This window comes from Lepisma saccharinum, chromosome 5 (assembly GCF_977018435.1).
Source record: "Lepisma saccharinum chromosome 5, izLepSacc3.1, whole genome shotgun sequence".
NCBI lineage: Eukaryota > Metazoa > Arthropoda > Insecta > Zygentoma > Lepismatidae > Lepisma > Lepisma saccharinum.
In genome coordinates this window covers 89,123,035-89,150,833 of record NC_139233.1, presented here as the reverse complement: position 1 = coordinate 89,150,833, position 27,799 = coordinate 89,123,035, and the positions used below count along the sequence as shown (strand labels likewise).

Genomic DNA, 27,799 nt, shown 5'->3' with positions numbered 1-27,799 from the left:
GTACGTAGATTTTACAGTGTATGAGGGGTACCAAGTATACACTAATACTGATCACTTTTCCCTCGTTACACCATAATTGTAAAATTACAGAATGTAGATACCTTATAATGATTGTATACAAAAAGGCATTATGTTTTAAGAGGCATGTTGTTTTTTACAGGTTGCCAAACTAGAACATCTGCACAAACGTGGTCAAAATGGAAAATTGTGAAGTTTGTGCTGTCATGAAGTACTTGATAATGAAAATCTTAAACCAAAAATTAATCAGGGTGGTCCAAACTTTATGATAATCTGCTCCATCGCACACACCATTGCTTGATGGCACCATGAGTTCAAATGTGGCAGTGTGTCATGTGAAGATGACCATGCAGGTGGTACACGACTAGCTATATGTTATTTGTACAGATTTGCATTATTTTGTATTGTATGTACACCATGGTAACAGTGGTGTATTCTCCATATTACTACATTTACAGCCAGTAAACCTAATTTTTTTATATATGGATAATTGCTCATTATACATATATTATGCAAACTACAATAAAACAAGCTTCTCTGCTGCACTTGGCAGAGGGAATATTGCTACATGTTGGTAAATTTTCCTTGGTACAGGGAAATCCTTGTATAATTTTAGGTAAAAATGGAGATTTTATGAAAATATAGAAATTGCCGCAAAACTTGAAGTTGTCGGACTTCTGTTTTTATTTTAATTGCATGACTGCATTGGTGTTTTTTTATTTCTATTACATGTAATTAATCTAGATGGTGTGTATAATAAATATATAAAATAAATTAGAATTACTGTGGTAAACAAGGTCAAACTTTCAAAATGCACCACTGCATGGTAAGCTAAGTAATCATTTATGAAAATAGTCTCTCTCTTTTATGTACCTAATTTAACATGTGTTCTTCATATCCAGATTTGTAAAAAAGTATCTTGCTCACATGGGTAGACTGAGTAACCATTTGCTACACTTACATATGTGAGCTTTAACTAAGCACAGTGCACTGATCTGCAGTTACGTATAAGTGTTGATTGTTGTGATTCATGTATTGTGATCTAGGTTGAAATGAATGTATTCAGTACTAAACTGTTTGACAAATCAAAGGTAAAAATGATGCCAAAGTAAACTAAATTTAAATAAACTAAAAAATTATTTAATATAATTTCCTTAATCACAAAATTTGCCTGAAGCATTTTCATATGGTGGACTATGAAGAGAGCCAGCCTGATTTAGGGTGGGCAATGGCCCACACTTGGTGCGAATACTGCAAGAATCCTAATTTTATGTTCACAAGTGTAGTTTGCCTTCGTTTACCAATTAGTTTTAGATCTATCTGAGGACATAAAAACTGAAGAAAACCAAGTATGGCATGAAATGGGGTGGGGGGATACTATCCACACTAGTAAATATAACATAGGAACATAGATGAGGGATTCCACGAGAATATTGCAAATAACACAAACGTAACTCAGATGTCAATAGGTGATAATTTCAACACAGGAAAACAAAATTGACCTGAAAAATATTTTGTTAACCCTCCCCCCCCAAAAAAAAAACAGTAAAGAAGATAACTTCTTACTCATGGTGGATGCGATAAATGTGGTTTTAGTATTTCATACCTAAGGTTAGGTGTTTCCACATTGCAAATTTGGATGTGTTAATTGAAGATGTGGCATCTGGGATGGAGATGGTAGTGCATCACTGCTTTGTTCCTGGGTGGCGGTAGTGCCATTTTCTCCCAGTAACACTCTACCATCACCATCCCAGATGCTGCTTTCTCAGTTAATGAAGGCAGTGGGTCTCTGAAATTAATTGGAAAACACCCAAATTCTCAACTTCGAAATACCAAATCTTATGTACAAAATAACTTTTTATGTTTGATTAGATATTTTAAACTTTACTTAAGGCATCTCTATGAGCATTATTTCTTAATGAAAGAAAGGTAATTCAATGTACCCTGCACGCATGTGTACAGAATTGATTTCACACTTACTCATCAAAACATGCCACGTAATATACCAAGTTTGCACACCAGTACATGCTAAGAGCATACAGTAGTACAAGCTTTATAGTTTTTAGAAGTAAAAGCCAATCCACTAATTTCTTTTCAGCCATTAGAAAAAAGTTGTAAACCTGAAATAGAGAAAGAAAATCTTGTAACAGTCAAATCTTACACCATTCTATAACACACACACACACACACACACATGTATGTATAAATATATGTGTGTGTGTATCCAGTAGCATACGCAGGATTTCATCAGGGGGGGTTATTTCTAAAACTTTCTCCAAATTCACATTACCTTTGATTTATTATACTTTAATAAAATATTAATAATCACAATTAATTAATAATACTTATAATTAATTAATTAGCTGAATTACTACTAATAATACTACTAATACCACTACTACTATTATGTAGTAGAGATCTACATAAATATACCATTTATGAAAACAATAGAAAGAAATTACTTTCTAATCATTCAATTTTTATCAAATCGTGGGAGCATTATTTGTTTTTGTTTTTTGTCTGGTCAACGAGGTGAGACATTTTAAGGGTGAAGAAAATCCATAAAACAAGAAAATATATTAAAATAAATTGAAATAATTAAAGTATGGAACTCATCAAAGAAGCTGCGGTGGTCTGGTCGGTAGAGAATCTGACAATCACGCAGGAGATCCGGATTCGATTCCCGAAATTGGTTGGAATTTTTCCGGCTTCTTCCCCGCATAAATCTCCCCGATAATTCACATCTGGATTGTCTCACTGTTCTTGTAAAATTTTCAGTTTTTGAAAAATTGTGTTGATTTGAGTCAAATGATTTGACATGGAATGAGCCAACTATCTATATATAATCTTTAAATAACAGCCCTAATAATGGGTACACAGAAATATTCAGTTATGTCAAGGGGGACTCTCAGGCAAAAGGTTTGAGAAACACTGCCTTAATGGCATTTCGGATCTTATCTATTTCCAAATTTTCGGATCTGGCACCACCCCCCCCCCCCCCAAATACCAAAATTGTTCACTACGAAGTTTTATTCCTGTATAGAGGAGTCCATTTTTGCTTTTCAAATATTTACAGCAAAATTAATCAATTTTCCATGAATTGCATAATACACAGGATACTTCAGACTACAGAAAGTGTCGCGTCGGTATACAAACGGTAAATTTCGTGTTTAAGAGTCTATTTCGCATTTTGCAGTTCATTTCGCATCATTTCGTGACAAAACAGGGTAGGAAAATGCACCTCACACCTTTCAGAAAACTTAAAAATTAACATTGCAATGTGTTATTTAAAATTTCGTTTTCTTTTTGTCAAAAAAGAAATATGCATGCCTCTACCGATGATGCTACAGTCCCTACCAAAATTTTGAGAAAATCAGAATTTTCAAATAAAAATCCGTTAAGAACTTTAAAAAATCAAAATGTGTAAATACGAAACTTCTTTTAAAGTGAGTCCCGATTACCATTTTTGTCTTTGAATACAATTTTAATAGACTGAAATGCTCCAAAAATACGAAATATTTTATAATGCATCCTGCCCTCCAAAATGAAGCCATGTGTTATCCACATTTACTATTCTGGCCCCTCCCCTCCAAAAAAACTGCGTACACCAGAGTATTGAACATTGTTGCAACTGAAATACAAAACATTTTGTTTCTCTTTTAAATCATAGTTACCCTCATATTTCACTTTCAAGAACTTGTGCTTATTTTCAAGGCATGACTGAAAGACGCGTGTGCTTGGAATGCTGTGCTTTTCTCCATGCTACATGGAAATAATAATTCAAATTTATTATTATTATTATTAGTGGTAGTAGTAGTAGTAGTAGTAGATGTAGTAATAGTAATAGTATTGTCCCAGATCTTTGACTGTGGTAAATTGGCCATTTAAATTTCTTTCCACAGCATTTTTCATAATATTTCACAAGCTCAAGGGGGGGAGGGTTAAACCCCGTAACCCCCTCCCTTGCGTACGCCACTGTGTGTATCTATATTAGGGCTGAGCAATATTGATGCCAATATATTGGTATTGGCTGATACTAGTGGTATCTTTATTTGGAGAGTATTTGTTGGATATTACTGACTGATATTTCTCTGGCCTTTTGGTCTCTTCACAAGGTCTATAAAAATGTATTGAATGGAAACTGTATTTTGAGATTACACAACAGATACTTTAATATTCTTACGTAATTCTTGAATATTTTAAGAAGCAAAATTGTGGAAAATTGATGCTTGTAAGTGGAATGGAATACATATTGGTTGGAACTGGTAACAGTATTAACAATCAGTATGGGCATTCGTTACAAGTAGTACCAGCTCAGCACTAATACACACACACTGTTACACCTCGTGGGTGCAGTATTATAGCCACGGTTATATGGTTCTTTATTATTGCAAGCTATGTTATTGTACATTTTCTACATAATTTTTATTTTTCAAATTTCATGCATTACCATTGATTTAAACGAAAAAATGATGAGAATGACAATTGAAGGTCTTATTTAGACCATTCAACCCATCCCCCCCAAATCATCCCAAAAAAAGAAAAATTGAAATCGGTTGAGAAATAGCCGAGAAACAAGCAATTTAAAAATATGAATTCCACCATTTTGAATCCAATATGACGGCTAAGCGGTCAAAAAGCTAGTCATGTGACCATTTTTTCTGCATACAAGGACTGCCTATTAAGAGTCTGTGCAGTCAAACTGAGGGTACATTTCAGTGCACACAAAAGTGGAGCTAGCTCCTAGTCTAAATGGAGGCGGCATTACTTTTTTATTGTCCTAATATATACACACTATCTGATCAAAAGTTTCCGGACACAAGAGTACTGCATTGGACCACTTTTGCTTAAAAATATTCGATCTAATCTCCCTCGCTCGAGCGTTGTATGCTCGAATAAATAGAATATGAAATATCATTTCTAAGGGACAATAATCGTACAAATACACATATGTGTAAAAATTCATAATGGTAGTTTCAGCCCATAATCATTTATTCATTTTAATATGCTATGTATTGGTAAGATAGACTAAATTACATTTTAACATGAAGATGATGAATATGTTCACTTCAGTTTCAATTTCACTGTATCTTTAACTTCATGATACATATTTGAAGGCCCACTACTACAGAATAATTACGGTTACATGTGAATTATTATGTTACATTATTTGGGCTTCGAGTGTATACTGATCGTTTGAATGTTCGAGCGTTATTCGCTCGAGCAAAGAAGCTGCCATTCCGTAAGCTATCTAGCGTCATCCGTGCGAACTATTAGACGATCGAGCAAAAAGGCCTCGTTGCAGCACTCTACCGGACACCCTGATGCAAATAGTGAACTAAAGTTTATACGTCACAGTCCAATATAAAATAAATTGTTGCATCAGGTGGTGTTTGTAGATAAACAATACCAGAGAATGGGGCAGTTGACAGAACTCGGTAACTTCGAACGTAGACTGTTCATTGATTGCTACATGAGTAGGAACTCTGTCAGGGATATTTCAACCCTATTGCAGTGACCGAAATGGACTCTTAGTGATGTGATTGTGAAGTACAAACATGATGGAGCAACCACAACGAAATTGCAACCAGGTAGGCCGCATATACTGACAGACCGGGACCATCGACCTTTGAAGAGGGTGGTTTGTAAAAAAGGGCCAGTCATTGTTGGAAACAATCACCACAGAGTTCCACATGCTACTAACAGTACAGCCAGCACCATGACTGTGCATCAAAGCTGAGGGGAATGGGATTTGACAGCCGAGCACCATCCATAAACTAAACATTTCTGGTGTGTACACTAAGGGTTGCCTAGTGGTGTAAAGAGCAATGTCACTGAACAGTGGAGCGCTGGTAATGTGTGATCTTGAGTGGAGGACCACTTTGGTGATGACTATTGTCTATACCAGCATGACAATGCTGCCTGTCATAAAGTGAGGACTGTGCACGTATCGTTTGTGAGCAATCGGGTTACTGAAATGGACTGGCCTTTCCAGTGTCTAGATCTGAATCCTACAGATCACCTGTGGGACTTACAATGTTGATTTCACTTTAGACACCAACGTTACACATCAGTACATGTTCTGGCTACGGCTCTTCAGGATGGATGGCCTGCTATTCATTCAGATATGTCCAGATGCCTGGTAGCAAGTGTTTCCAGGATACTACTACTGTGATCAAGGGAAAGGGTGAACCTACTCCTATTAATATCCAGTACTGGAAAGTGCCTCACAGGGAAAGTGTGACTATAGACTGGAATAAATGTCTGGATACTTTTGACTGTACTATAGTACTATAAAAATATTATAATTGCAAAATATTAGTAAGTAAAAAAACAATAATGCTCTGTTGATCTTCTAACTCCCTAGTGTATCTCCCACTGTCAAATTCCTTATGTTTGACTCTTCCATTAACACTCACCTTCCATATTTTAATAAGGCGATTCATCCGAAATACTGGTAGGTATCTAACATTTGGAGTTGTCATATAAGGCATGAAAATTTCAATGGGAAGAAATGCTAACACGTCAAGTATGAACCCAGGTTCCTTTAGTCGATATCTTAAAATTCTTTTAAAGTTTATTACAAGTTCTGCAATGTAAAGAAATTATGAGTTTTTGAATCAGTTATATAGAACAAAAGTTATATTACAAAAACACTGTATATATCCTAATAATAGTAAAAACAGTAACAAGACAAAATATCACAACTAATTTTTGGTACAGGAAATCTGTAAAATACATTAAAACTATTAATATTTAAGTTAGGGGATTTAGTAGCTTTGTATCGATAATTAAGTTAAATACATTGGATAATGTGAAGGGGGAAAAAATGGATGAAACCAATATGAAGGAACTACAAGTGAACATTTATGACATTTTCTATAGTTTCAGAGGTTGGCTTGGTAGATCAGTTAAAGAACATTGGCACAGAATCGCAAAGAATCAAGTTTCATCACTGGTTGAGCTACAATTTTTAATGCACTAAAGTTCTGGAGTGGCCAAAATTTGTATTTTAATGAAATCTTAAATGAATAATGTTACAAACATGTCTACATATACATGCACAATGGACCAATTATTGGTGTTCTAAGTCCACTTTATGCACAGTAAGGCTAATCGGGACTAGACCTACAGTTTAAAGTGGGATCTGAACCACTATGTGCCTCCACCGGATATTGAACCCGGGACCCCTTGATTACAAAGAGACGAAGCTATCACTGTGCCATCGAGGAGGGGACCAATTATTATATTAATCAATGCTGACAAATAAATTTACTGACAGCCATGATCACACATTAACAGTACTTTTATTACCAATTACTTTGCACAATTTTAGAAGGAACTTGTGTCAATGAATTTCAATATATATCATTAATTTTCGTAGATTGCATTTTTTTTGTTTGTATTTAGAGACAATATTTCTATTGAATAAAAATGCAAGACAGTTATGTTCAGGTGTATCCTATCTACAAATCTGTCTCAAACCCTGCAAAAGTAAAGACATGAAATACTTAGTATTGCATTCAGTTCAGTAAAATAATAAGAAATTAGGTAAATCCAGATAATCACAATTAATTCATAGAAACTTTCTGTTGTGGAAGTTTCTTTTATGTGGTTTATCAAAACGGTTACTTTGGAAGATAAATCAGTTGGTCAGTCTCATCTACTTTGGTACATCTGTAGTGAAATCTCTCATGTTCTCTAAAATCCAGTGACGACAGGAAGGGGGGTCAGGCAGATGCATTCAACAGAAATCTTGCTGCTCTACAGTTTTAGAGACAAAATTAAGATAAATATTTCCTTGCTCTATATGAACCATTGAATTTCTGTAAAATATTGCAATATAAAAAATTGGGCAGAAAGATAAACCAATTTTTGCTGTGATTCATATCCCATGATAGAAACAAGAACAATATTTCTACAGTACTCGTTGTTCTCTTGATCTTTGGTACGAATGCTTATAGCCAGGGAACTATGGGTTTTCTATGATTCAACAGGTAGTGTTTGATTGAAATCAAGTTTGTGGAAAAGCAGTTGATTGAACCAGAACCCTTGCTTTCTTAAAGTTATGTTTGTTGAGAGTTTTTTTGTGCTTTTTTTTTTTTTTTTGTAAGAACCTATAAGGCGATTGTAAGTTCACAAACAAGACATGGTGGTGGAAAGATTTGGAAGTCTTCACAGCAATTTTTCAAGTTTGGTGGTTGAAAAATTGTTGAGAAGACTTGCTTGAAGAAAAATTGATTGTTGTGCATTCTTTTTGGGAGAGCACCTGAGGTGTTAAAAAGTTTGCTTCATGTGCACTTCCTCTGCTAACACTTGTGCTACACTCAAAGTTCTGTATCATGTTAATAAATGCGTATAATCAAAATAAACTTTAACAAAATGATAATTTTAGTTTTATGTAATTGATTCACAGCACATTCCTTTTTGCTTCAAGTAATAGTATCGCGCACAACCTTCTCAGTTGCACTATCATACGAAATAAAGTGTAAAGCAGTTTTTTCCTAGTTGTATCAAAAATGAATGCACTCTTCTTAATAATATTAAACAGTGAATATAATCCATTTTCCAATGTAAGGCGAAATATAGTATATTGTCCCATACTTGTCCTCTCTTTTGTGTGGCATGCGAAAGGTCTTTATCAGTTAGTGTTAAGTGTTTTAAGTGCACTTTATTCTGTGGTAAAGTTTGATATGAACCATTATCCAAATTGCCTCTACTGGGTATAAAGCCAGTGACCTCATGATTACAAAGCAGCAACCTTATTCATTAAGCTCCAGGGAGGTTTGCCTGACAAATGTCTTCTCCTTCCCACTCAATATATTTTTAGCCATTTTTGGTGTATGCTGTGTGTATATTCTTTGGTCTAGTCAGTAGGGTGTCTCACTGCCACAGGGGAGACCCAGGTTTAATTCCCGGGGTGGGTGGTCTGAGGTCGGAATATTTCTGACCTTGTCCCCGCATAAAGAGCTCACCCAGCCTCAAATCAAAGGGTATCTGGGGGTAATCCTGGGGGAGTAAAGCCAGCTGGATCATGGTGCTGATCACATCACCTCCAAAATGGTTGAGATCAATGATATGTGGGGCCCTACCCCCACATCCCCTAGAATGTGCCTTAATGGCATTATGCTAAGAGCACGGGAAACTTTACCTTACCTTTGTGTGCATACAAGGCCAAGGCACTGAACTGTTACAAATGTTCTTGAAAGTTCAGACTGGTTAAGTAAAAAAAGGTAAAGTGCTCCCCTGTGCTTAGCACAATGCCATGAAGGCGTATAGGGGGTGTGGGGGGTAATGCCCCACACTTTCTTGATCCGGTAGTGAGGGGGGTGATGTGATCAGCATCATGCCCCTGACGGCCTTTACCCCCCAGGTACCCATGTTATTTGACGCTGGGTGGGCACCAGGGCCACTTCCGTTAGAAAAGTTCCGGATTTGAACTGGCCGGGGATCGAACCCGGGACCTTTAGCATGGTAGTCAGACACGTTACCGACTGAGCAACCGCGGCCATTAAGTTAAGTTGTTGTTTATTTCCAAATTAACTGAACTTCAACTGACTGATCTCCTGAGAAACCCCCCTTCCTTTTCAACACACAAACACCAGTGGCGTAGCATCGACATTTTGGGTGGGAACGCCAAGTCTGAAAGAAGGGTAGGCCTTATCTTGCTTAAGAGTTTACTTACGGAATTAGCCATCATAGGTACTGTCTATTTAAAATCACAATATCATTGTGTTTATTGCATGAAGTCAGCCGGGTTCCGACAAAACATGACCCATGCTTGTTTTATCTAGAAAATGAGATGCATCAGTGTGCAACAAATGTTTGAAGCACTGGTGTTTTACACCTTTTTAATTGGATTGCTCAAGTCAGAAACACCGTACACCATTCGGAGTATTTTGCTCCACACATAACACATGTGTAGTAAAACTATGTTTTATAATCAAGGAAACCTTTCAGCATGACACAAGTCATTAAAAAACCTACCTGAATCACAAGCGCCTCTAGAACAACAGTAGACGTCATTGTTGTGGTTGATACAACTATTGATTGATTTGGTTTATTTTACTTCGCTTTTCTACCACTTTTGGTTAATTGCGAATATGAATATGAGTGATGATACTGATGAAGGGACACTCACAAACCCAGGCTGGGATTCGAACCCGGAACCTCTGGCATCTTAGCGTGCTGTGCAAAACACACTTGACACAGAGGTGGGTGGATGATCCAACTATCGTACACTCTACTGATGTAACAGTGTAGATTAGTAATTCAGACCACTGTTTTTTGCATCTTGAGAATGATGATAAACATTTTAAAATAATTTTGCCCAGAGACCATACAATGTAAAGAGTTTTGAAACAAATGCTAAACATTTTCATTGACACAATATTAAGCAGATAGATACTAACGACAAAATATTTAAAAAAAGTTTTGCAGGTTAGGTGGTAGAACAGCCATAGGCTGAACTTCTATCACAAGAACTTTACCAACTTGTTTGACAAAAACTGTGTTGTTCTTTTAGTTTATAATGCATTTCACTGTTATTGTGATAAATTACACAATGCAGTGGTCATTAAGAAATGGTATATTTGAGTTTTGTAAAGTTACATCAGTCAATATTGCATATTGTAGCATCACACAGCAGGAGAGCAGGCAGGAAGGGTCACATGGGCTCTAGATCCAATCAAGTGCTCCGTACGCCAAAGTACAAAAGAGTATTTTGCACATTCTGTAGAGATCCAACCGTTTCCTCCAGGAAGGAAGAGTCATGTACGCCATACCTAGGGGCGTCCAGTAAGCAAAGACATTAGAAAAATGCTACAACTGAGAGCTGTTATTGTAGGCAGATCGCGAAAAATAGCTATTATAATGCCATAAAGCTCAAACGCCGGCCATATGGGAATACTAGAATGCTATGCGACTGACAAACACACAATAATAGCATAATAGCAGAATTGAAGACATGAGATCAATTTAACTAAAATGAACCTTTGCAAAATATTAATCTATTTTCATGTAGTTAATTCTCCTATGAAAAATGACTTCTTGTTAATCTGTAACTTACCACCCGTAGTTCTTATAGCAGTTGTAAGACTGATGTATATATCTAGGAAAAACACAATATCAACAAGAACAGTCCATTCGAGTGCGTGTCGAGGGGTATATCTTTGAAATGTAGCATAATAAGGATATGTGAATGATATAAGTAATACCACAGTCAGAACTACCACATCCCATAACATTAAAAACTTGGTGTCCGGCTGAAGTATCCATGGAAAAGAATCTGACAAACATATTACATCTGTTTTCAAAGCTAGTTCCTGCAATAAGAAAATGTTAAAATATAGAAAAATTAGCTATATATTCAATCTATCTGAACATATATATGAGCATGTAAGTTGCCAGTTGTAACAAATAATTTCTTAAACGTTCACATAACCACAGCTTGCAGTTATTAAATAAAACACAAGCCACTACTTACACGTAGTTTAACAGGATCTTTAAAAAAAAAAAAAAATAATGGTTCGGGCTTATTGTCAGAACTAAAGGCTAGCGACAGCATAGTTTGAGAACAAAAATGGTTAAAAGGATGAAAGTCATAGGATTACAAAAAACTGCATCGTGGTCACCAGACGCACATCACTATCAACTGTTGTGCACCACTGGACCTACAGTTTTTCAATCCTATGACTTTTATCCTTTTAAAAAAACATTTTTATTTCCTTTTTACCTTTTTTTAATGTGATTTCTTTGGACAAGCCTGCCAAAGGGGCTGGCAACGTGTTTGAAATGTCGGTTTTCTGATATATCTGTTATAAACACAGGAAAGTAGTGCTTTACTTCATAATTGTAACAAAATGATAAAAACATATAACATACATGTTTTGGTAGAAAACTAAAACATGAACCAAATATAGTAGAGGCCATCCTCAGAATGAGAGTTAAAACATGATTGAAAAAAGGTTAAAAAGAGGTTAGGTTGAGTGGCAAGGTGATATGTGCAGCTGGAAAACAGCAACTGATGAAGTGGTAGCCATTGTAGGTAGTTGTGTGTCAGAGGTGGATGACATCATACCATACTTTGGAAATCATGGAAAAACATGTTTTATGTTTATATCCACTACAGGTAAGTTACAGTGAAACCCCGATTTTATAGTTTCCTGCATTATACATTCAATCTTAATGGTCCCAAAATAGTAAAATGTTACAAGATTTTCCTCGATTTTACATTTTCCCACATTTTAAGTTTTTTCAGCTTGATCTCCTGAAAAACATAAAATCGAGGTTCCACTGTACATGATTTCCAGTATTTTGTGATGTAAAGCCATGGACAATTGTTAAAAACTGTAGTACATTTGTACATTTACCAATGGTCGGTAAAATCTAAAAGATTTATGTCAATTAATGTATGAAAATTAAAAACTAAATTGAATTTTCAGTTCACATTGATGGGTGAGGTTCTCCCCAACCCCCTTCTGAGTTCCCTTGACATTCTTTACATATCTTGTATAATACTCAGGGTCGTAACCATCCTAATGTAACTATAGCATTTATTTAAAATTTCACATGGAACTATACTAGTGCTTTAAAATATTTGTAATTTCACATGGGATAAACACCTACTTAATTTTGCTCCACAATGTTGTTGCAAAAACAATGAAAATTATGCACTTTGCATAATTTCCAGGATATTCAGACAGAATGAAATTGCTGAACAGTATTTTTGCAGACTCCACGAAACACTGATATTCCAGGAAACTATCAGCAGCATCGATGATTAAATTCCAACTAATACTTTGCAATACTGGTATCACTGGTATCAGTCAATACATTACAGTGGTCCCAGTATCGGCTCAGTCTAATACAGGGTGTCTACCAAAAGAACAAATCCAAAATTCTTGACCTTTTCCTCCTTTTTCTTAACATTTATTTAATCACCCCCTACTTAGGAATAGTTGAAAATTAAGAAAATATATATTCTTATTCAATGAAAAACTCCTACCACAAGGCCAGTTAAGATGAGAACTTAAGCTGTACTTTAAGAAGAGATTTAGGTTGACTTAGTTATTAGTGCATGTAAACATTAATGCTTCAGACATTATTTTCGATGGACAATGGCCTCTACTTTATTTAATATTTTTACACAACTTCAAGTATACACGAACAGGCTTGCTACGAATTTTTGATCATGAAATTCCCTGACAATTCCAGGTTTTCCAGTCCAAAAATGAAATTTCTCCAGTCATGTTTATCATCATGAATTTTTTGCTTTTGAACCTTTTTCTTTTTTTATATATATAATCCATTAATTATTATGAATATTCACTTTCACAACTTTTCTTTAGCAAATTTCATTCTACACACACAAGAACACACGAAAATTCGAAGAATAAAATGTAAAATTGCAATCGGCATCAAATGTATTGGGCGCTAGAATCAAGGGCATCTAGCCTTCAGGCTAAGGTAACAGAGGTATATTATTTCACATAACAGATCTCCACAATATAAAAACAACAGAAAAAAGTTCATAAACCATACACAATTTCTCATTTTCTGGCGGATTTATACTGTCGTAGAAAATGCTGTTTCTTTGCTTACATTTATAAGTAAAGAGCATCTGGAGAATTTTTTGTTGCATATAGGAATTCTATAGGAAATGCTAACAAGACTAAGACCTATAAAATAATAGACGATCACCTCATCTTCACCACCTTTCCGATAATTATGATCATCTTGTCAATGTACTTTAGTTATATCAATCCGACATCTGGACTGCAAGTTTTACTTTGATATTCTTTCTAATATCTAGTATTATAAAAGTGAAAATTTGTTACAGAAATTCGAAGGAACCATAATTTTGCACAAGACTGAAAATCATAAGAACGAAAGAAACAAGTTTCTAAACTGAATCTTTTTTCAGAGTGGAATTACAAGAACCGAATACAGAAGTGGAAGTGAACTGCTTGTTCATTTGGAACTTCTTCACTTGCTGACTCCAAAATGCACACTAATTCCAGACAAGCTGCAAAATTCCCTGACATTTCCCTGAGAAGCCAAATTCTCTGATATTTCCCTGTCTTCCAGGTTTTCCAGACACATAGCAACCTTGAAGAATGTAATTGTTAAGAAACAAGGTGAATAAATCATAACCACAACTCAATACAATTTTAAATTCCAAATATTCAATTTTATCAAATCCCAGTGCAGGTATATAACAATGTAAATTAACCATACTGTAAAAAAATAACAAAAATTCTTGACCCCAAGCATAATTTCTTGACTTTCTTGACCTACCTGTTGATTTCTTGAAATTCTTGACTAGTAGACACCCTGTAATAATATGAGAAACATTTCCAGATTTTACATTTTTCTCCTAATTATAAATTTATTTCTTGCAGTTCCAATTGAAAAAACTATTAATATTCTTTGCAGGATTTTTAGTTTCCAGTATTCTATGTTTTTTTCTCTGCAGTTCCCTGAATAATATATAATCAAGTTCCCACAACTATTCTTACCTCTGGAAGAGCACACTTATTGAGATATGCTGATGTACAGTGAATGTAAAGTGTGTTTGTATGAACTTCAGCAAAAGATTTTCCTTTGCTTTTCACAACTGGCTCTTCTTTACTTCTCCATGTTTTCAGAGATACCTTCAGCCATTTAATAGGATTCATGTAGTAAAAAGTTGAAGCACTAAAAAGAGAAGGAAGAAAAAATTAATAACATGCACAAATGACCCCATATGAACAGTAGGTGTTATTCGAAACTCTCCATTTTAATTTGAATCTACTGTACAAACTATTCGCCTGAAGTTAGAACTATGAAGTCGCTTGCAATAATTTTCAATGTGTATAGATGGCCTCTGTGGGTATTTGTTGAATTGTTAAAAGAATGATAATTGTTTACGTATTTGATGCATTACAGACGATTTATGGGATTTATTATGACATATTAAAAAAAAACGTGTGCTTTAATCAAATTACAAGGTGTACTGGCAACATTGGTAGTAACAGGCATGGCTGACATCTGGCTATGTTATTCAATCAAATGAAAGAAATGAGTTGAAATTCATTGTTCAAAAACATAAGTAGGGTAGGTTTTTGTATGCAGTGTATTGACACCACCTACAAAAATTAATGCACAATAATAATAATAATTGGAAATAACAATACATATTTTTGTTACTTTAAACATACTACATATATTCTATTTATTTTGACATTTTTCCTTGCAAATCACCTGCTTCTTATGCAGATTTTACTGATCTTAACTAAAAATAAGGTAGATAATGAATAGGATGCTACCTCTTTACTTCTCATGTATTAATATTAATACTATTCTAATTATTCTAAAAAATGAAATATATTATTGCTAATATTATTATTTCATGTGAGACAGTAGGTTAGCATGAAAGGATCCTTTACAAAATATATTTCTAGATATGAGCTTGACCTTAATGTGTGTTTCTTTAGTAGCTTGGAAAATTAACAGCTGTCAGATTCAAGACTGTTGCTCTTTAGCATGGCTAGGGTGACAAAGGAATGGTAGCTTGTTTGCACCAAAGGAACACACACGAAAGCATACTGACATCCTAGTTCTATTACTTGTAGATCTATTGTTTAATTTTAGGCATAGTAGTTTTCAGAACATATAAATAAATTAAAATAAAGGAGTGTTCAGTGGACCTCTTGTACAGGGTTATTCAAAATTAGTTACCTAAAACTAAACCTGACTAAATCCGAAAGTATTACTCAATATTGATTCAAATATGGTTCTAAATACGCACCATACAATGAAGTTTCATTAATAGGTCACTAGAGGTCAGTCGCTCTGTTACAGGTGGGTACCAGTTGACATGAAGCCTTACAGCGGTGCAGAGCACATGCAGTGTTGTCTGAAGTGCCACGAAACACAGTCTGTAGTTACCGTTCAACAGCATTTCAGAACTACGTATCAGAAAGTTCTGCCTCAAGCAAAACAATTGTTTTATCAATACAGGCTGTGTAACACAGAGAGAACGAGATCACTCTTATGTGGGAATTCGCAAATATGGGATGAAGTTTCATACTAGTGGGATATTTGCCGAGTGACAAAAGAGAGCTATATCATACATTTATAAGAAACTTGAAGCTATGTAGATTTTAATGCAGTAAATAAATTATGTAAGTATATTATACAAATGGAGTTATTTAATTTTAATTTTATGTAACTAATTATGAATAACTATGTACATTGATCATATTTTTTAAAGAATTTCACATATATTATTACACTGGTCGACAATTGCTAAGGAACAAACACATATTGACCCATATATTTTTCATACACAACTCCGTGTCAGTTTGTTGCCAGAAGGAGACCAGTAGAGGGCAGCAAGGAATCCTTGCGTCCATTCAGAAAGGAACGTGTTCACTTGGAGCATCGTTATCAGGAAAAGACTGCAGTGCTGTGGTAGGAGGTTGTACCCATGGGAGACAGTCAAACTTGGTAGAGGCCGTTGGCAGTGCAATACTGGTGTGCAACAGAAGAAGCATGTAGGAAGATGGCGAGAAGAGTGCATTTAAGTGATTACGAAGTGTCACTGAAGTGGCACGTGTTATGAGGGTATCGAAAAGTGTCATTTCCAGACTTCAGAAAGCTACTCGTACCAGAGGAACAGCTTTGCGTATTCATGGTGGGGGTCGTGGAAGATGTACAACTGCTCGCCACGATCGGTACATCATCCAGGTGGCAAAAAAGGAATCAATCTGCCACTCCAGCCCAAATTGCTCAAGACCTTGTCGGTGCTTCAGGTGTCCGTGTGTCCTCAAAAACCATTAAATGACAACTGAATAGTGGTGAGTTGTATTCCCGGAAGCCAGTTAAGTGTGTGCCATTAAAACCAGCTCACCGTCGTGCCAATTTACACTAGTGTGTGCAGCATCGTAACTGCGACCAAGGCAGATTGGCAAATGTGATGCTCTCCGATGAATCGCAGTACTGTGTGACAAGTGATTCTGGACACCAAATGGTGTGGAGAGAATGTGTTACATGATATAATGCACAGCAAATCTGTGAACGTGACAGGTATGGGGGACCCAAAGTCATGGTTTGGGGGGGCATAATGAAAAATGGGAAAACAGCACTGCACATCTTTGACACACTATCCGTTACCAGAGCACGGTATTCTACCGAGATCCTGGAAGGTTATGTTCGTTTTTTCGGGGTGCAGTGGGCCCTGCCTTTCTTTACATGGATGATAATGCACTTCCACACAGAACTGTCCAAGTGACAGACACACTGGAAAGCAAAAACATCACCTGCATGGACTGGCCTGCATATTCACCGGATCTCAATCCCATCGAACATGCGTGGGATGCTCTCGGAAGGCAGGTTGCACAAAGGAATCCCCCACCCCGGACCCTCCAGGAGCTGAAAACTGCACTTCAGGAAGAATGGGACAATATACCCCTCGCGCTCACGAACGCTCTCATCGACAGCATGCCAAACAGGTGTGCAGCTTGCTGTGCAGTCTGCGGTGGCCACACAGCATACTGATTTCCTCTGGACTCACTCTACACATGCCCAATTGTGATTCATGTGCTTTCCTCACTTTGTTTTGCTTATGCTGGTTTTGCTTTATGATGTCCTGTTTCTTTGGTTGATGTGGATTCCCCATCATCTTTTCTCAATAAACCTTAACTGATATCTGTACTTATATATTGTACACTTGTTGTACCCTGATCACGTAGTCAAAAGTTATTGGTCAAAACGTGTTTGTTCCTTAGCAATTGTCAACCAGTGCATAATGGTTTAATTTCAGCACTATATGATTAAATTATTGACATGACCTTAGAAATTATACAATGATGTATGCTGCTACAATAGAAGCAGAATTCAAATTGGTCTTTAAGATGAAACAGAAACTTGAATTTGCAATTATTGGAAAAGCAATGCAATCTCCACAGCAAGTAGAAAAAACAAGTATTATGCGCTAGTACATAAAAATATTTTTCTTACTTTTCAAAGGTTGACACTTCTTCCTGCAATACTTTGAATTCGTTTTGTAATTGCCCAGCCCTCATGAACATTTTCTGAAAATAAGAGCACAGTAACAAACATGTTATTTAGAATATATAAAAGTAAATATATCTGTTGTTATTCTGTATGTTGAAATTGGAAACAGAGAAACTTTTGTAGGGTTGGAAACAATGCACTCGGTAGTGATCCACCTGAAAAAAATCCCTTTCAAGTATGAACACAGAGAACCATTACTACAAATATTTTAGGCAAAATACAAGGGTAAGTAATTAAATAAGATAAATTTTTATTCTAATCTTCATGTAGATTTATGCACAACAAAAAATTGTATTTCAGGACTCAAAATGATTCCTTAGCAACATGGCATAAAGGTGTTCATTCTAGTTTTTGGACTTTTAACCACTGTTATTTTTTAAAAGAGATATGTAGGTAAAGCTCTTTTAAAAAATAACAGTGGTTAAAAGTCCAAAAACTAGAATGAATAAATCACCACTGATTAGCTACATAAAGGTGTTGTGACGATTGAGCAATATGCACCTGCGAAGGAGCTCGTACAACATGGCAGCTCCACTGTTGACTTTCACCGTGTATGAATGACTGGAAAGATCAGTTTTTAAAAACGGAAGATGGAATGTCAGTGATGAACACCAGAGTGGGAGGCCAGTTGTACACTCTCTCCTTTTTTACACAATTGTCTCCGTACTGAACCTTCATTCTGCTGTAATTTCAGGTTTCACTTCCTCTGACCACAAAAAACTAATAATACTTTGTTGCTCTTCTATGATGCAAGTCAACAGTGGAGCTGCCATGTTGTATCAGGTACTGCACAGGCGCATACTGCTTAATTGTCACAACACCTTTATGACATGTTGCTAAGGAATAATTTTTGAGTCCCAAAATGAAAAAAAAATGTTTTTCATAAATCTCCATGAAGTTTAGAATAAAATTCCTTTTATTTAATGACATAGCCTTGTATATTGAACAATACTTTGCAAATAACTGTGGAATGTGCAAAAATTAATATTTCTCAGAAGGTGCAGCAATTATATGATTGTAACATGAGAAAGTGAAGCTTGCATACACATTTCAAGAGACTTGCTTCCAGTGATCTGCAGCAGTTGGTAAATGCTCATGAGTCAGCTTCTTTTTTCCCCAAGGAATAAGATGTCGTGGGTTCAAATCCATACCCCTGCAGTTACTTTTATTTTCAGTGTGGCAATGATATTAGTTGGGAATGAACTGTAGTAATTAAGTGAAATACTTCTGTTTCTGAATGTTTATACAATTACTTAAACGTGGAGTTCGATAATTGTTTTATCTGCTCAACTGCATTAATTTTTTTCTTATATTGATCTTTCAAGATATGTGATTAAAATACAGCGTGTCCACAAAAACACTCCTCGATTTTATTTGGTTATGAAATGAAAACTTTGAGGAATATTGTGTTCATTTTTTGAGTAAACGTGTAAAAACTCATAAAGTTTCATGTGATTGAATTTCATTACAGACACTCAATGTGTGTCCCACCTGTCACACGGCAAACATCTAGGCGATAATCGAGCTCATTCCAGACTCTGGAAAGCATATCGGGCATGATTGTGTTTACAGCTTCTGTGATTCTGTCCTGCAGAATTTCAATGGATGCAGGTAGGGGAGGAATGAACACTATGTCTTTGATATACCCCCACAAGAAAAAATCGCAAACACTAAGGTCCGGTGACCTAGGAGGCCAGGGAAGAAACACCTGATCATGGCGTCCAGCATGACCTATCCATCTGTTTGGTAGGACCTCATTGAGAAAGTTACGGACGTTACGATGCCAGTGCGGTGATGCCCCATCTTGTTGGAAAAGGTAGTCACCTACCTCAGTAAGTTGAGGCATCAACCAGTTTTGTAACACATCCAAGTAACTGTTGCCGGACACAGTTTCGCCTTCAAAGAAAAAAGGACCATAAACTCTCTGTTCAGATATGGCACAAAACACAGTACACTTAGGAGAATCACGTGGTATCTCCAGCGTGGCGTGGGGATTCTCCAATCCCCATATCTGCACATTGTGTCTGTTTACCTTACCATGCAGGTGGAAGGTTGCTTCATCACTGAAAATGATCTTCGACAGAAGATTGTCATCATTTTCCATTAACTGCTGGAGATCCGAACAGAACTGCTGTCGCTTTGGACGGTCTTCAGGTTTTAACTTCTGCACCAGTTGCAGTTTATATGGCTGAAAGTGCAAGCCTTTTCATAACACCTTGCTAATCGTACTTTTTGGGATTTGTAGTTCAATACTCGCTCTGCGCACTGACTTTTTGGGGCTCCGAACAAAGGTTTCCCTCACACTCTCAACAACTTGCTGTGGGACTGTCGGTCAGCCAGAGTGCCCTTTCCCCTTGTCACAGATGCACCCTTCTTCGACGAAATCCTTGTACCACTTCAAAATGGACTTGTTCGAAGGTGGTTCCACACCAAATTTATGCCTGAACGAACGTTGAACAGACACGACACTCTTTGTTGCGTGTAATTCTAACACACACCAACTTCGTTGCTGTTTTGAAAGCGCCATCTTGAATTTACTGCCCTCTAGCGTAAAAATGGGTCAATTTCACAACGTGTAGGGAATAAACAAAAATATTTTGAGTTACTACACCTTCTGACACCATACTTACAAACATATTGCAAAAAGTTTTCATTTTATAACCAAATAAAATCGAGGAGTGTTTTTGTGGACATGCTGTATTTTACACCCTAGGCAACTGATTGATTTTAAGCACGAACTTTCTGCTCAGTTGTATGCCATACGTGAAAAGTTGTGCAAAGGAAACTATTTTACATGATCTATTCTTGAAGAGAATACTATTGTTATTATTCATTCTAAGTAATTCTTATTATTACTCGTATTATCTTTAAAAAGCAATAAAGCAATAGAAACTTCCATCAATACAGATCAAAAGTATTATTTATGATCTTTATTGCATACCTAAAATGGTTCTCAGAAAATATTTAATCAAACAAGGAATGTGATCACTGCATAACCTATCATTTTCCCGCACCTATCATGTGATATCTGATTGTCTACTGCCATTGAGACAGCTGTCTTTCAATATCTTGAAAGGAATAAACATTTCCAATGCCAGTTGTATTCTGACAAAAGAATCAATGTGACAAACATTGGACCATCCTCACAGATGAGAATGCTATGGCTATGCCAGAGATGCAACTGGAAGGTCAGACACAATTTGTATTATGACATTGTACTGCATACTTCTAGGAGTTTAACAAAACTCACATCCTTATTTTCGAAATGACAACATAAAAGCTTTTTAACAATGACGTCCTCAGAAAGAGCTTGTTTCAAATTAAGAGTGAACACCAAAAATTGAGAATTACCACTTTTCTCTTTTATGTTTGGCCACCTGCAGATGTTCTTCAATTTCATGAAGGATGATGATGCAGACACTACAGACATAATGATGCAAAATGCATAGCTTCTCCAAGTACATCACTACAACACAAGGTCTGTTTCCAAATTCCCAGTTCAGACTCAAAATACAGCACTATTTGAAAAGGTGCAAAATCCACATGCATCAAGTTACCAGATCATACAAGACAAATTCAAGAAGAAACTAACAAAACATCTATTAATGAATGAATTCATGAGCCTCTAATCCATCAACCCACAAACTCACACATAATGCAAGGAATTGAAAGTGCAATGAATAGTACCGACATAGATCTTCAATATGCTGGATATCATATCATATCCATTTTATCAATCTTTTTTATTTCTTAGGGATGGGACTGATTAATTGCTACTCTATCGGTATCGGCCAATATAGGCATAACAGTGTATCGCTTTATCAGTAAAATTACTGTGTACTTTACCGATCCGATATATTGATAAATATCTTCAAATTTAGTGCAAAATTCTGAAATTTTGTTGTAATTTTTGTGGATAATCTTCATGCCCTACTTTATAAAAAAGTAAATGTCTACATATTCAACTTATTTTGCACTGCAGTCACCTTGAAAAACACATTTATTAAGGATATCAATGAACATTTCAGGTTCTTCAAGAACCATTTCTAATTTTATATCGGATCAGTAGAATATCGGTTATTGGTTTCGGTAAATTTTATAACGGTATTTTATCGGTATCGGCCAAAATTTCATACCATCCCATCCCAAGTATTACTTTAGGATGATATATGTCTTGCTTTGATATTAACCATTTCGCTCAATATTTTCAAGTACATATTACACATTATAGAAAAAATATATTATCTTCATATTGAAATTATGACGACAGGAAGTAATAAGAATCAGTTTCCTTGACTTACTATTTATTCAACACAAACACGTAATTGCAGGTATTACACCCCGCACAAATGTCGAGCCACTGCCCGATACCCAGTCCGACGTCAAGCGATCTGCCGTTTCAACTGCTAGCACCTCCCCCTTCCCACCTCGCTCGAGCTGCGAGGCATGAGGAGCTCTGAGGTCATTCACTACATCACAGCGACGTTCCTACCTCTCTACATTCTAGTACAAAATTAATCAAATGATACAACTGCCATAACTCCCCTCTCTTGGGAGAAAAATTTCCTTCAAGTGAAATTTTTACAAAATCAAATACCCATTTATAATTTACACATTGTTATCATATCTACACTCATACTTTGTGTAGTTACAGTTAAACTGGTATACATCATGGTCAAATACACTGGGTATAATCAATACAACATTATCTATGTTAAAGAAAATATAAAAATAACAAATAAATATAAATAATTTTAAACAAAATCTAAATCTTTCTTTGATCTACTCAAAACAAATGTTTGTACAATTTTGGATTTAGTTTTTCCAATTGGCTTAAATAACAACTTCTTTTTTCAATGGAACAATTCCAGATTTTTAGATTATCACTGTGATGGTTACACTGATATTGCCAGTTTTCAAATCTATTACAATGTATACATTAGTTGCTTGTTTGTCAAGTACCATATACAGACCTTCATAGACCTCACTGTACTTTTTAGTGTGATTTTCTAGGAGACTGCTAAGATAATGGGTTTTTACAAATACCAGGTCTTTTATTTTAACCTCAGGTCTATTTTCTTGTTGCAAGTTGTACCTGTCATTTCTTTTCTTCCTTGCTTGGAAACTCTTTACAAAAGCCATGTATAGCTTATCTTTCCACAGAGAAATTTCATTAGGCGGTAAATTAAAATGATTCAAAATACATGAGTTAAGATCTCTATTTAGTTGTAACTCTGAGGAGCTTATCCTAGCTGTGTGTGTACACTATCATTTAATAACCTTACAACTACATCTATATATTTCGGCCAATCTTTGTGGTTGTTTTTACAAAACACATGCATGAGCCGGTTGAGTTCAGAATGAATTCTCTCAACCAAATTAGAACTAGGGTGATATATTGGGGTATACGCCAATTTTATACCTAAGCTTGTTAAAGTGTCCACATATTTGTTAGAATGAAACACCGTGCCGTTATCACTGACCAACCTATGTGGAATGCCAAAATGCCTGACATATCCTTCTAGCAAGGCTTTTACAATACTGTTGACTGTACCTGACCTCATTGGATAAGAGAACAGATATTTAGTGTTAGCATCTTGTAAGGTTAGAAGAAACCTTTCTCCTTGTGAGCCTTTAATTAATGGTCCTTGTATATCCAAAAACAAAATAGTTTCACCCTGGTTACAATGTTGTTGGAATATGCCCTTGGACGGATGTCGACATGGCTTCGTTCTCATACATAGTTCACAATCTTTGATATAACTCAGAATACCTTTTCTCATACCAGGCCAAAAGTACAGTTTCCTAACTCTTCTGAGTACTTTTTCACAACCAAAGTGGCCCATATTGTCATGATAATTCCTCAGTATTACAGAAACTAAAGATTGAGGTATACATATTTTCCAGATGTTCTCAAATTGAAAATCTCTTATCATCAAAATTCCATTGCATACTTTATAAAACTTTTTCAATTTTCTACACCTTTGAGGTAAACTTACACTTACACTTTCACAATTATTCAAATAATCAATAATAGGTTGAAATAGCTTATCATTGTACTGTTCTTGGACTAACAACTCTACAGGTATATCTAATACTTCATTTTTAAACATTACATTATTGTTTATGTGCATCAAAATCGGCTCCGATTCTGAAAATTGTCTGGACAATAAGTCCGCTAGATCATTGTCAGATCCTTTGCAGTATTCTACAATGAACTGGTATTTTTGAAGTTGAAGGGACCAACGCAATAAGCGAGGGTTCCAATTCTTTGAATGGTTCAGCCAAGAGAGACATTTATGACAACAAACTAAAGTAAATTCTTTTCCCAAAAGATATTGATTACATTTCTCAATACAAAATAAAAGACTTAAAACATTCTAGCTCGGTTATAGTGTATTGTTTCTCATAACCTTTCATAACCTTTGATTAAGATCAGGATGAAATAGTTTAGCATCATTAGAAATCTCTTGCTTGAGCAAATCAAAACTCTCTTGTTCCTTCTTAGTCCATATCCATTTCTTACCTTTCCTTAACAATTCACATAAAGGTGCACATATGGTAGCAAAGTTTGGAATGAATCTTCTCATCCAAGAGAAACAACCTATTATTTTTTGAAGTGTCTTTACATCCTTCGGAGTAGGAAGATTGAGAATAGCCTCTACTCTCTCTGGATTTACTCTTATACCTGTTTTGTCAATAATGTGACCCAAGTACAATAACTTTTCTTTACAGAGGAATGTCTTCTTGAGACGTACAATAATACCAGACTCTCTTAATTTAGAAAATACACTTCTTAAATGTTCTATGTGACTTTCTAAAGATTCACTTCTAATGCATAAATCATCAACATAAATGATAACATTCTCTGACAGAATGTCGCCTAATACCTTGGTCATTGCCATCGTAAATGCTTGCACTCCATCACATGTACCAAATACTAAACGTTTGTATTGGTATTGTCTACCTTCAAACGAAAATACAGTATACTTTTTAGATGACTCTGACAACAAAATCTGGTGAAATCCAGACGACATATCGACCAGTGATACATATGGTCTACCAACAAATCCTTGTAATGCCTCTTCAATATTAATTGGTCTAATTTGACTAACTTTTTGGTGTTGATTAATATTTCTGAAGTCAGTACATACCCTTACACTTCTATCAGACTTAGGAACTATTACTAGTGGATTTAAATAAGGTGAATCAGAAAGTTCTATAATGTCCCACTCAAGTAATTTTTGAATATGATCTCTAACATTTTGTCTGTAATGATAAGGTATTTGATATGGCTTAGAAACTAAAGGTTCTCTTGTATCTAATTCAATATGATGTTCATATTTAGTACATAAACTAGGTTTTTCATCAAACAGCATCCTAAATTCAAGTAACAAATCAAACAGTTGCTTCTTTTCATCTTCATCGAGTATTTCAGCTTGCATAGCTTTTAATTTAAGATCTTCTACACTAGCAACAGTTATTTCCTCTTTTGACTTTTGTGATACATTAAGACAACTACTCTCTGCCTCTTCACTCACATCAAAAGTTGGACAAGATATAGGTAATAATTTAACTAACCTTTCACCTTGTTTGGTGTGTAACAATAAAGAATTGTCCTTGAAGTTTACAAGAGCCTCTACATTATACAAAAAATCTAAACCTACAATAATTTCTACTGTCAAATCTTTGATGACAACAAACTGAACCAAAAACATAAAATCTTCAATTTCTATATCCACACAAAATTTTCAGAGTACTTTCTGTTTTCTTTTTCCAGAATACTCAACCAAGATAATGTCTTCTATTGGCTCTAATTTAGGTCTGGTGACTTCACTAGTAATACTTTTCCATTTGTTCTCTGACATCAAACAAATGTCGCTACCACTATCTACTAAGCATTTACTCTCTATCCCATTAATATTTGCAAAGATAGAAGTTGTACTCTTTACTTTGTTCCTGAGGTTTACAGATAACATTAAGTTATTAGAACTATATTTTGCTTCATCTTCTAACAAGTCTTCATAAAAATTAATATCTACCCTACAGACATTTTTAAGGCATGATTCACAGTTCGCTTTACTAGGATTTTCATTACAAAGTTTGTTTCTTAAATCTTCAGTATTAAGATTCACTACTGACACAATATTCTCATCTTCGTTTATGCTATTCTGTGTCACAATAACAATACGTGCTCTGTTAGGAAAGTAATGAGACTGGCAACACTGTACATGAACCGGCAACGCTGCTGCCCCCACATTCACACGGCAGTTAGGTGAACGCTTGCCGTTGACTCAGTACAAGTTTCAACTTGCTACAGTTGCTACACGATTGTTGAGAGCGTCTAACGTGAAGTTGTGTTTGTGAGGTGCGTTACGAAAATGGACTGGCAAAAGTTTGAACAACGTTGTGCCATCAAATTTTGTGTTAAGCTTGGCGAATCCGCTACTGTGACTTATGAAAAGTTACAAAGGGCTTATGGAGAACATGAACTATCTAGAGCACAAGTGTTGAGATGGCACATAGAGGCCTGCATAGTCTCCCTTTTACCTACCCACTGCCCGCTTGCCCACGAGGACAGGTATACCTGCTCGCCTGCCCATGGCAACGAGTCGACTTGCATCTTTAGCCAGGTTCTTGGTCTTCAAGGCGCTCTGCACTTACAAGGTAACTGGGCATTCAACAAGGCCCGGGCACCTGCAAAACCTGCTGGAAGGAAACAGCCCTCCGGCAGCGTGTCGCTCCAGGTGTTTCACCACCACATGGACGGCTGCAGCCAGTGTTTTGCTTACTTACGAAGCTCCTAAATCCTACGAAGTCCTAGGAGGAGCTCTCTCCTCAAAGGAGAATTTATATACTTAGCAATTTCAGTTCAGCGTAAGCAGTTTTTCTCTTATTGCCAGGAAATGCACGCAATATTACAGCTTCATTTATCTAAATGAATGATCGAGCAAACAAAAATCTCCTCACTGAAAAATAATTGTTTTTCATTGCATGGTGCCTTAATCAGTCACACAGTGGCACAACCAGAGGGAAGGCAGGGTGCATTGCTCACAACCTTGGATGGAAATTCAGTCTAGCGGAGGGGTCAGGGTGGGGGTCAAACATTAAAGTACAAGAAAAAACAGGCTAGCAGAATTTAAGAGTAGCAGGGCTAAAGGGTACTCAAGATGGAATTAATTTTCATATTTTTCTTGCATTTTCATTCCAGACGACCAAGGGCACCTGCAGAGGGGGAATGGAGGGGTAATTGCAACCCCTTCATTTCAAATTTTATGAAAGTAGAAATATATTATAAAATATTATACAGTCTCATCAAGTTCAATGCCGTAGCAAAGGGGTAGCGGGAGTCGGCCCTGAGCGCCGAACGATCTAAGTGAGAAAAGTTTTAAAACAGAGAATGCTATGGCGGCCCGTGATATTATTTGCTATTAATGTTGGTTTGTTACGAGTTGGATGAATTGATTATGTAATACGTCGCTCCATGTGAAAAGAAAATATTGTAGATGGAAATTTTACATGCCATATGTATGTACATTCGGAATGCATTTATCATGCACTTTCTTTCTTTCAAAAACAGTTTGTGTGCTTGTTTTCCATTATTAGCTAATGTGAAATTAACGTGTTGAAAAAAATATTTCTAATCCTCTGTTTCAACACAAATGCGTGAGAACCGACTTCTACCCCCTTTTTGCGTGATTTATGAGGATTATAATGCCTT

The 27,799-nt window shown here is 35.9% G+C and overlaps 1 protein-coding gene across 1 annotated transcript in view; it reads right to left on the bottom strand.

Annotated features, from left to right (window-relative positions):
- LOC145988136 (uncharacterized) overlaps positions 1 to 27,799 on the bottom strand; it is a 127,554-nt gene that overhangs the window by 41,070 nt on the left and 58,685 nt on the right. The window contains exons 8-12 of the mRNA XM_083122967.1: positions 18,022 to 18,095; positions 14,538 to 14,715; positions 11,087 to 11,342; positions 6,438 to 6,607; positions 1,999 to 2,138 (exon numbers count right to left, since the gene is read on the bottom strand). Coding sequence (XP_082979093.1) covers positions 1,999 to 2,138; positions 6,438 to 6,607; positions 11,087 to 11,342; positions 14,538 to 14,715; positions 18,022 to 18,095 — 818 coding nt within the window. The remainder of the gene's footprint in view (positions 1 to 1,998; positions 2,139 to 6,437; positions 6,608 to 11,086; positions 11,343 to 14,537; positions 14,716 to 18,021; positions 18,096 to 27,799) is intronic.